This window comes from Manis javanica, chromosome 10 (assembly GCF_040802235.1).
Source record: "Manis javanica isolate MJ-LG chromosome 10, MJ_LKY, whole genome shotgun sequence".
Classification (NCBI taxonomy): domain Eukaryota; kingdom Metazoa; phylum Chordata; class Mammalia; order Pholidota; family Manidae; genus Manis; species Manis javanica.
In genome coordinates, this window is record NC_133165.1 from 78787910 (window position 1) to 78799504 (window position 11595).

An 11595-nucleotide genomic window follows, 5' to 3' on the forward strand; every position below is an offset into this window, starting at 1 on the left:
CACCTCCTCAAGTGCCCAACACCTTACAGATCAAAATTCTTCATCTGGTCTCCTCATTCCTAAGCACAGGCTTCCTCCGAAAAGGAAGAAAAAGAAAAGGCATTTCCATGAAGGAATTTGGATTCAATAATTTATTTTTATACAGTGACAGCAATGGGAGTAAATATACAAGGTCTTTTTTTAAATTATTAAAACAGAAAAGATGAAAAACAGAAGCAACAAATGAAGACCACACTGCTCATGATACATCAGCCACGTGGTCAGAACCCCCATTTCTAAAGCACAGCAGCTGCTGGTGTTGCAGGGCTTTATCACGTTTGTTCGACAGGGGAAAGGCAGATGACTGGGTGAAGACCAGCCAGCCAGCCCCTGGCAGGCTATTATAGACGCTCCAGTCCTTAACTGGGGACTCCTCTTGTTACTTCCTTGGGAGCAGAAGATGGAGGAGAGAGGGGAATTCTCCTTTATGCCTGCATGACTTCTTGTTAGACAGATTAGTCCAGCCAGATATAAAGCAAAGACTCTTTGTGCCCCCACAGGCCAGTTGCTGGTGCCTATCTGTGTATTTAAAAAAATGTAGAAACCTCACAGGTGATGAAGGAGAGTAAGAATGACTGCCTTGGCCCCAAAGGCATTAGTGAGAAGGGAAGGCAATATCTGGGTTCATCAGGGCCCTCTACATTCTGGGAATATCACTCATCAACTCAACTATCTTGGAGGGGGCCCGGTGATTGAGTTGAGTTATGGCTCTGATTCCTCTCTGGGGGTGGAGAATGAAGATGACAAAGAAGGCTATCTGTTCTCTGGGAGACACACAGCAGAATAAGACAGGACAGAAAAGAACACAATAACAAATCCAACCAGAAAAAGGGCTTGAGAAAGGATGGGATAAGGAAGTATGTTAGGCATGCACCTCTAGGGAATAGAAGAGGTTCCCACCCTAACACCTCCATCCTTTTGAAATGACCAGAGTTGACCCAGGTAGAGATAGTCCTTTCTGCTAGGAATAAAACCTCAGGGATGGCTAGACATGAAGAAAGGGAATTTAACATGGGAAATGAACCTTATACCCTGGTCCATCATCATCCCAGCTTCTAGAATGACCATACCCCCACTGTCAGGTTCCAGCCCCAGGAGGGGTGTTAGGTCCTGGGGAAGAGCACAACAGTCAAATACCTTCACCCATGTCTGCAAACTCTGGCCATCTCTGGGCTCCTGCACCCAGAAGTACAGGGTGGGGGTGAAAGTGAGGTGAGGGAAAAGATGGGAGAGCAGTCAGTCCTTAGCAGAGACCTTCTCCAATGCCCTGCATAATCACAAGAGTCCCCTTAAGTCCCACCTCCATGAGGTGCCAGCCGGCTGACCACTCTCCATGCCACCTCTGTAAAATTAGCCATATCCCATCATGTGTGCGTGGCAGCACCCGTATCTGTAGTATCCTGAAAGTCCTCCATCCCAGGCCTGTCAGGAAGCATGTGCTGGCAAGTTCTATAGTTACCAGCAAAATTCAGACACTCTTAGTTCATCCCACACAGCAAAGTGCCTCCAGTAGTTGTATAAGCCAGGTCCAGCTGCCCAGTCAGGTCCTGAAGACGGCAAAGAGCCCCCTTCCCCCAGCATCCCTGATATCACAGAGATAACAGGACATTTTATAAAGACCAAGGCACTTGGGAGAGTCACAGTAACAATAACAAAGCAAGCAGACTTGTTGGAGGGGAGGGAGAGAGAGAAGAAAACTGGACAAAGGAGAGAGAGAACGATGTGTTTCTGAGGGCTAGGAAGGGCCTACTTAACAAGATGGAGTTATTTGGATGGAAGGAGCCTGCAGCCTGAATTTAGCAAAGGAGGAAGAGAAGACATAGTGGCCTCAATAACCACAATCCCCACAAGCCTCTCAGAACACTGCCACCTTGAACAAAAAGCAGCAGTCACCACGGAGACAGTCAGTCTCTTAGGCAAAAATGTTGGTAATAAAATCCAGGAATCGCTTAGCATACTGCTCAGGATGGACAGTAGAGATCTCGGCCCCAGCCTGTGAGGAGAGGTATGGGTATGGTATCAGGCCACCCCACCATGCTTCCCCATTCCCTGCCCTCTGGTTCTACTCCACACCATTACCATACCCAACCCTCATCCTTCTGCTACCCCATTACTCTGGCACAAGAGGCTCTCTATTCCCAAAGAGTCAAGACCAGAAAAGAAAGGCTGTGGGAAACTCTCACCCCATGCTTGACAGTCTTGGCTGCATGAGCTGCTTTCTTCTTGGCATCATACTGTGTCAGGATGTCAATTAGGCCCATGAAATACACCTCCTTCTGGGGGGCCCCTGTGGAGAGAAACCAGCAATGAAGAGCAAGTATAGTCCCAATTCCCTTTCCCCAGGAATAAGTCAGGTCTGTTTTGAAAGCTAACCAACCTCTCCACCCACCTCTGCTCTGTACCCCAAGGCAAACCCTCCCTACCCTAAATATTTCCAGGATCTCGCTCACCCTCAGCACTCTGGATGGCATAGACATCAATGAAGGACTCAAACTCTCCAGGGCCCAGGGGCCGATGGGAATGGATGTGGCCGCCAATACCCTCAGGGGAGGTGCCATAGGAGCCCACCAGAGCAGGAGGTCCAGTCAGGCCACACTCCCCATCCCCTTCTGACTCCTCCTCACGCACAGGCCCCTCCTCCTCTGGTTCAGAGCCCCGAATGACGTCGTGGATGCCCAGCAGAAGGCTGTAGTCCATAATCTTCAGCTGCACTAGGAACTGAGACCCCCATGCACAAATCAGTCACCCCAGATCTCCCTTCCCACTCCAAGTTACCACCCTTATACCTCCATCCCTGATTTTAAGGGGACCTCATGGAGAAAGGAAGTGTAAAAATTGAGGGTTGGGAGTATACCACTGCCCTTTAGTACCTAAATGTGCTTATATCTAAGATCATCCTTTTAGCTCATTCTGCCAGCCCTGCTATGGTCACCTCCAGGGATTTTTCATAGCTCATACCAAGAACCCTACACACAGAGACCCCAAAGAGTAAAAAGGGGAAGAGAGGGGAGGAGTTCTTACAGACTGAATGAGAGGGACAACTGCCCTATAGGGAGCAAAAAAGGGAAACCAAGCCAATCCCAGAACACCCAAGTCATCACCTCCACATCTCTCTTGAGCTTCTCTAGGAATACTTTCTTCTCCTCTTCACCAATGTAAACCTTCTGGTTCTTGTTGAGAAAGTCCATATCCTTAAGGGTGGGCAATTCTTTAACCTGAGAATAATTATAGGGGCTTCTTGGGAATACAGCCCTTCCTCCAAAAGACTCTGAGAACCCTGCTCTACCTAGGGCTCTACCTATAACTTAGTGGCCTCTTGTAGAGAGGGATCTTATAGCCCCCCCTCATTTGACTCCATTGTGATGCTGCCCCAGGGGCTGTGCTCATGCCCAGTGGCTTCCCCAGACTCATCAGAAGAGGCTGTACTCCAACACATCCCAACTTCTCTCTGCTTATGGTTTTAGTCAAGACACCCCCATGCATACTTTTATTTCTCCTAAAGCAAAAGTAACTGCTGGAATAAAAGAACCCAGAGCAGAAGATGGAGGGTAAGCATTTTGCTTGTAAAGCCTGGCACCCTTATCCATCCCCAAACCTTCCACCAGGAACAGCCCATGAGAGTGACAAAGCCATGGCTCCCACTGCCCATTCCAGGCAATCCTGGGATTATAGAAGTTTGTATCTCTCTTCTTTTTGGTGGCTTAAGACCAGACTAAATAGCTACCTATTTATCCTATCTTCTTATGACCCCTACCTCTTTATCCTGTCCCCCATCTGCCTCCCTCATCCCTCACCCCATCCCCTAAGTCAGTATCACCTTTTCTTTATCGCTGGCTTCCCGAGACACTAGGGAGCCCTGTGGAGAGACCCCAAGACCAAGTCAGCAGAAGTGGTGAGAAGACAGACTCCCATTCCTAAGACAATACTCAAAGCCACAATCCTCTTCCCATTACAGTGAACATCTGGTACCCACATCCCTTGGGCCCTCCCGCACTCTCAGGCCATCAGGAGCTTCCCCTCAGCTCTAGCTATCCTCTCCTTACCTTGAGGTCATACTTCCTGTGCACAGGGAGGCGGTGGCTGAACATGTTGCGCATCACAAGCATGTAGCTGTCTTCATTGTCCACACTAACTCGGTACATGCCCAGGAATTGGGGCAGCAGCGTGTTGCCATGGCACTTCACAATGTACTGGGGTGGAAGGGAGGAACGAGTGGGGAGTGGCTGAGCAGCAGATACACTAAAAGCCTGGAACGGGAACTCAAACGCCATTCCAGAGTAGGGCAGAAAACTTCAAGTAAAGAGGTTACAAAGGGCAAAAGGGGTGAGAGCTTTCTAAATATGCCTCCGGTTTTCCACACAGTTTCCAAATCCTCATCTCCTCTGACTTATTCCATTAGTTTTAAAGTGCCTTTTCTTACTTTATCTTTATCTTTCTTTGAGATAAGGAAGGTAGGAGTTATTATCCTTACTTTAGACCCTCTTTATTTGCAAGTGGCCACAGAACAAGGATTAGTTATTACATCTGCTTATCAATGAAATGATTTTATCTAAATCAATGTTTCTTGATGGGATGGGCTACTTATAGTAAAAATGTTTGTATGACGACCAATAACTTGGATTCTGAAAAAAATATTCCTGAGTGCCACCTTCTTTCAATACTGTCGCCTACCTCTCTTAATAGCCAACATTCTCGGAAAAACAGTCAGCAATCGATCCATTTCTATTTCTCATTCACACCTCAAACCAGTGAATCAGATTTTACCCTTTCTCCTCAGAAATCTCTCTACTCCTCCCTTCCCCAAATCTCTCAGTTGCCAAATCCAATGGGTATTCTAGTCATTATATTTAATGTGGTGACATTTGGTATTGCTGACCAGCCTCTCCTAAAAATTTCTCACCCTGACTGAGTTCTCAGTACACTGCTTTTCTGATTGTCTTCTCTGTCCTCAAATCCTGGATTGAGGGAACTATAGCACGTATAATGAAAACCGTGGGTTGACTCTTGGTCTCCCCTGGGGGCTCTTTTTGCTACTTGTCCCTTCCGGTCTATCCTCAACCTTCTCTTCTCCACACACTTCTCTTCAGTAATCTTTTCTCTACTCATGGTTTTCCTAGTCACCCATAACTCTCAAATCTAGACTCCTAGTCTAATCCTCTTCTCTGAACTCCATTCTCAACTGCAATACCTGGATAAACTGCAGAACCCCCAAACTCAACATATCTATATCAGAACTGTCTTCCCCCAAAACTGTTTCTTTTTCTTCTTCCCACTTATTCCTAACCAGGAATCTGGCTTAATTCCCACAATTCTCCCATAGGTCTTATTCCAGACAGTATATTTGGTGTTAACACTTTGCGTAATCCTGACTTGGCTACAGTTTATACTCTGTCCATACATGTGCCTTTTTTGTATGCCACAGCAGTTTCAGATTGTATGTACAAATGAGAAGGAATACATCTAAATTGTTCTATTTAGTCAAACAGAAATAAGTATGCAAAGGCTCCTCTTTTCAAATTTCTAGTTTTCAAAACCACGATGTCAAGTGCTTCTTGGGACGCAAAACTGATTGTAGTGAGGAAAAGGGACAGGAAGTGTCTCCCAACTGCTCTGGCAGCTGAGCTACAAGTAGAGAGGGAAGGGAAAAAATAAAGCTGGAGGCCTGACCTGGTGGTAGTTGGAGAGATTGCTATGCATGTCAGCGATGTCCTCACCAGACACTTCTTTGATGACCAGAGTCCGATCATAGGAGATAAGAAAGCGACCATCACTGCCTTCACTTTCACTTGGGGGACTTCGGGTCAGAGACACCTGGGGACACAAAATAGGCTAGAGGCTCTTTTTCTTCTTTACATGAAGATGCAAGTCATAGACCATAGTAATGGTCAACTGAATGTATCTGAAAGTAGATAAAACCCTGGGGTGAGAGGTTGAGCAGGGGTTTTTAACCTGGTGTCCATATAGGGACTGAATATATTAAAGTGAAAACAAAACTTTTAATGTATCTATATTTTCCCCCCAGGACAGAATTCATAGCTTTCATCAGATTTTTGAAAATGCCTGGGACCACAAATAGGTAGAGAATCACACTTGCTAAGGCTCTCATTTCTCCAAATGTGACTGTACCGGGAGTCCCCAGTTGTTAGTGAGAAAGGACTGCCCTCACCCTCATAACGGACTCTCACCAAGTAATCCTGGTCATCAATGCCAAATCGATCACGGAGGTTCCTGAAGACCTGGGGACAATACTCCTTGAACTTGAAATGACTAGGCAGATTTTCCCTGAAATAAGGATAACAATATTACCTTATATTTATGTAAGCTTTTATAGTTTATAAATCACTTCCACACATTATTACCTTATTTGATTCTCATAAAACCCTTGTGAGATCCTTTAAAGGAATATCATTCCCATTTTATAGAAAGGGAGACTATGGCTCAGGGTGGTTGAATGACCTGTTTAAGTTACATGGCTGGTAAGTAGCTTAAGTAGAATGAGGATCTAGCCCACCCAAACAGCAGCATTCCCCAAATCTCAAGCAAGTTAGAGACATCCTAAAATTGGCAGTAGGTGCCATTGTTTTGAAGGTAATAATAATGGCATCTGAATGTACTTACTCTGGGGAATTGCTAGTACATACATATAAGGATATAGAGAACATTGGGAGTTCTTTTAGTGGTTTCTTTGCACAGTACTAAGTTTCTGCATTGGGAAAATTTGACCATCCCACTTGTGAGTTGCCTTCGAAGTCTAAAATCTTCAACTCATTCAATCTTAACTCTTAAAGTTATGTATTACTCTTCTCTAGGAAGGTCGACATGAGAAGGGTGGGGATCCCTGTATACCTGTGGAAAAGATGATTGTTGACCTTGATCTTGGAGCTGGCCTTGAAGTCATCTGGGAGCAACATCACAGGGGGAGGCACCTGGCTGAGCTCATTAATCTGATAAACCAAAACAAGAACAGAGAGGCAGTGAGCAGGGGTTGTGGAGAGCTTCTTATACTCTGTGTCTGAGCAAGAGTCAGAAAAGGGCACCTCAAGCCTCATACCTTTAAAACCACTGGTTATGCACATGCTTGACAAAGGTGAGTATATGTGTCTGAACTCTCCTGCTGCCCAACAAGAACTGCAGTAAGCAACCCTCTCACATGGCCCCTTACACTCCCACCCCCGTGGAACTTCATGCTCATAACAGTCATTTTATATTAGGCAAGCCCTGTAAGCAACTTAGGACTATTTTTAAAGCTGTGCGAAATTCTAGAGAAAAAAAATACCCTCAGCAGACTCAAGACACTCAAGACAAACAGTTCTATACTCCATTAAAAACAAAACAAAAGGTATTTTAAAAGTACACAGGAGAGTTAGTGGGACTCTGAGGGTCAACAGCAGCAATAGTGAAATGTCCACATCCTACTGGAGGCACCTCCTGACACACAGAACCAGTCCTTCGAGACTAGCCTGACCCAGTTCTCCACAGTAAGCCCCCACCTGCCCAGGTGAAGGTAAAAAAAGAGCAGTGGATTTCAGAGGGAATGCAGGCCAGATGAGGATATGAGCTCATTAGACATCTGTTCACTAGAATCAAGCCAAACCACAGCCCAAAGGATGCAAGCACCACACACTCTCCTCATCCCCCAGAACCCACAGTCTGCTAACTCAGGGTGGACGGGGAGATTCCTGCACTAAGAAATCCCGAGATGTGCTTTCTCCCTGGTGTGACCAGAGTGTCTTTCTCTCACCTTCCACAGTGCACTGACCATATGGCTGTAATCACTAGTTTATGTAAGTTCCCCACCTAGAATGTGAGCTCTTCAAGGGCAAGGACTAGATCTAGTCATCTGCATCTCTCAAGTGCCTAGATAGCACAATGTATTCTGTGTTTATCAATGGAATAAATGGATGCTTTGCCTCTCCTTACTTGATCATTTGACAGAGGTTATGAAGTGCAGTCTAACCTAAATCCCACATGTAGCAATGAAACCCAGCTCCTCTCATTCTCACCAAAAAGGAGGACAGAACATATTCCTCTAGGAAAAAAAAAGCCACTTGAGATTCTCAGCCTAAAATTCAGCTACAGTTCTTCATGCCCCCTCCTTGCCACCTGCTGTTAAGCAGGCTGAATCATCACTAAGACATATGTTAAAGGAATTTCTCCAGACACTTCAAGTAAATGTGTGTTAGCTGGAAGATGGGGTATTGGGGCTAAAGTACATATTCTTAGGGCAGCTGAAGCAGGTCTCATGTGTAATGCCCTCAATCCTGAACAAAGGAAAAATCCACCTTGTTAAGCCTCCCAAAGGGATGGATGAGTCACCTGGAAGTTACATATGAAAGGCAGCCTTATCTCTATCAGCTGGCCCATACCAAGTGCCTTAGACTGGATATTCGCTGATAAGACACTACTCAGGGAGCTGGGAGCAGTCCACAGAGCCACAGATGCAAAAGGGAGATAACCAAACCCAAATGATATTCTAAACCACAATTTAAGAATGTGACAAAAATTACATTCTTCCTCACCACCTTCAAGGAAGTTGACTTACAAAAAATTGCCTGTCACATTCAAGGTTACTGCATCCCTCCCACTCCAGAGCTGAGGAAGGGCATTGGCTGTGCTTCCTTCACCTAAGGTATCCTCAGGAAAGGAGATGCACTGGCCTCTTTGTCCTCCTCCTGATTCCCAGGCCATAACCTCCACAGCAGTTCCCTGTTCCTAAAGTTCACCACCATCGCCTCCCCAGGACCAGAGCTCCTCAGGCATTTCTTTGGTCAAAGATCCCCAGCAATGGGGATGCAGTTAAGAATCAAAGGCATATGTACACAAGTCTTGAGAGAGTGCAACCCTAGGTTTAGAGTAGGGTAGCTTCTCTGAAATGCTGTACCTCTGGAAGGGAAAAGAAGGGAGAAGCAGAATTAGAAGGTCCCGGAAGCCTGGAGCTTCCCACAGAGCCAAGGTTTCAAAGTCAAAGACGACGTCTGGAAAGCAAGGTGGAAAGGGAAGTGAGCTATTCCTCTCGTCCAGCCACTCTCCCTGCACCCCTTCCACAAGCAATCTCTCCGGAGGCCTCACACCACCAACCCTGAAGAGCCACTCCCCTTAATGGCCTTCCCGCTGGAGCCTAGTCCTGGCCGGTCCCCGCAGCCCGAGGATGAGGCTGGGTCTAGCAGGGAGGAGGCCGAGTCCTGGATTTCAGGTGGGAAAGGCGGAACTAGAGTGGAGAAGTAAAGGGCGAGAAAAAAGTCTGCAATTCAAAAAAAAAAAAAAAAAACAGGAAAATCTAGAGCGAGAAGATATTCTGTGGGGACAACTGAGGTTGGTGCGCAGGGGCCAGGGCAGCCCGGAGAAAGAGCGGCAGAGCGAGGGGCTCCGAGGGCGGGAGCCTGGAACCGGGGGTACCCAGAAGCACAGGAGCGGAGGGTTCGGGCAGGGCGCCGGGGCTAGGACCGGGTCTCACCGAGTGGGCTACGCCCCACAGGAACACGCCCACCAGAGGATCGGCTGCCCGGAACACCTTCACCTTCTGCTGCACGAAATGCTTCTTCTTGGTTTTGGAGGCGAAGCCGAAACTCGAGCCTGGGGCCGCTGTCGCCGCCGGGACGGTGGCCGACGGGACCGAAGAGGACGCCATGGTTTCCCGCGACCCCGACTAAGTGAATGCCGGTGGCCGCGACGCGGGCTTCCGACCCCGGAAGCGCTGCTCACCTGCGCCGGCGTCAGGGGCGTCATAGAGGCTGGCCCGCGGGCGGGGCGCGGCGGACTAGCTCCGCCCCTCAGCGCCCGCCCGCCGCCACGTCGCCGCGCGGTGGGTGGGCACACCTGGCGGAGGGGCGGACCCGGGAAACAGTCCCTGGCGGGCAGCTAGCGGCTCGAGCACCGGGCCAGTCCTCCGGCGACTGGATGCGGCTGGGCTGAATCACTACTGGGTTGGGGGCTTCTTGGCTGCAAAGTCGTGGCCTTCCGGTTTTGCCCAGTTAGTAAGAGTAACTCCCGCTTGTGACTAAGCCGAAAGCATTTTTTTTACGAAGTAGGAGATCCCTTACGTGGTTCAGATGTATTAGATGTGCTTTTTAGAAGGACCACTCATGCATCATTCTGGAGGGTGCCTGGAATGTTCCAAAGTCTAGGCACGAGATGACAAACTGAAACAGTGGCTGTTGGGGTGGAAAGAAGAATACGGCATCTAAAGATATAATTTGAGGTCAATTTGGAAAATTCTTAGTGGATGTGGGGTTTTGAAGGAAAGGGAGACATTGAGAATGAATCCCAGGCTCCTGGCTAAGGTGAAGAGAGATGACATGAAGCAGTTTTGGTGAAAAGATGAGTTCATTTTGGAACACGTTCGAAGCACCTGAGGGCAACTGGACATACATGGGCCCAGAGCTCAGCATCATGACCTGAGCAGGGGATAGAGATTTAATTGCTGTGGAAACTCTGGGTGTGGATGACATCTCCCAGACGGAGGTTTTTTTAAGGGGCTGGGGGGAGAAGACTGAGAAAGGAAAGCCAGAGAAGTAAAACGACCCTTAAGAGCGGGGCCACAGAAGACAAGGGATTCAGATTTCAAGAAGGAAGAAGTACAGAGCAGTGTCAAATGTCCTGGAGAGGTGGAGCAGGACAAGGATGAAGTATCCATCATATCTGCAACTAGTCACCTTTAGAAAGCAGTTTCAGCAGAACAAGAGCCAGATCAAGGTGCGCTGGAGAATGAATGGGAAGTGAGGACGCAGTGAGACGAAGCTTCGGACTTTTTCAATAAAATTGGTTTTAAGAAAACAAGATGGGGAGTCACTTATAGAGAAATAAAATAAAACACACTTTTAAAGGAGACCTTAACAAGGGAGGAAGAAATCATGAGACAGAAGTTAACAAAGATGCAAACTGCCCAAGTCTGCATTGCTTCTAGTTATTTTATGTAGTGAGTCTGCATATCTCAAGAATGAAGGCTCTAGAAGAGACTCGCTTTGGTACTGAGAAGTGAATTTTATCAGTGCGAGGAAGGAAAGGATCTGTACACACAGGTGAGTTTGTAGGTGTAGGGGAGAGATGAAGAATTTCCTGCTCAATCGTCTTCCTTTGTCCTTAAAAGCAGAGTTGTTGCCTAAGGAGGAGAGTGAGAAGGAATCTTGAGGAGGGAGGGTTTAGAGCAGTTGCTCAGGGGTGGGGCTGGGGACAGAGGATAGGAAACTGAACAGGGGTACACAGAAGGAACCTTAAGCAAAGACCCAGTTAAGTTTTGTAGCCTTTTTGGTTGCCCATGCTTGGGTTGTGCATTTTTCTCCATTCCTCTCAGAAGCTGTGAGGGATGAGCAGAGAAGACAGGTAGGGGTATGCCCTAAAAATGGGGGTTAGATAGGTGATTGTGGTAGAGGATGGTGGGATAAGAGAATTAAACTGTTAGCAAGAGAGAGCTGGAGCCACACTGGAGAAGGACAGAACTGATGCCAGAACAGAGGTGAGAGTGAGGGGAAATAATGAAGAGAACAGGATATCAAAATTACATATTTTAATGAGCTAAATCTACATATATTGACATGAAAAGATCTTCATGATATATTG

General features: G+C 47.2%; 1 protein-coding gene across 2 annotated transcripts; it reads right to left on the reverse strand.

The window, feature by feature from the left end:
• Window positions 1-113: 113 nt before the first annotated feature.
• Window positions 114-9775, reverse strand: PIP4K2C (phosphatidylinositol-5-phosphate 4-kinase type 2 gamma). Of its 2 annotated transcripts, XM_017680842.3 has the most exons (10): window positions 9494-9775; window positions 6886-6983; window positions 6225-6321; window positions 5707-5850; window positions 4083-4229; window positions 3857-3895; window positions 3141-3254; window positions 2490-2757; window positions 2223-2326; window positions 114-2032 (listed from the first exon to the last, which is right to left on the reverse strand). In XM_017680842.3, the coding sequence occupies exons 1-10, from the start codon at window positions 9665-9667 to the stop codon at window positions 1952-1954; spliced, it is 1266 nt and encodes a 421-aa protein (XP_017536331.3). In that variant the 5' UTR covers window positions 9668-9775; the 3' UTR covers window positions 114-1951. The 2 variants fall into 2 exon arrangements, with proteins under 2 accessions (XP_017536331.3, XP_036848365.2); XM_036992470.2 differs by lacking the exon at window positions 3857-3895.
• Window positions 9776-11595: the final 1820 nt, after the last annotated feature.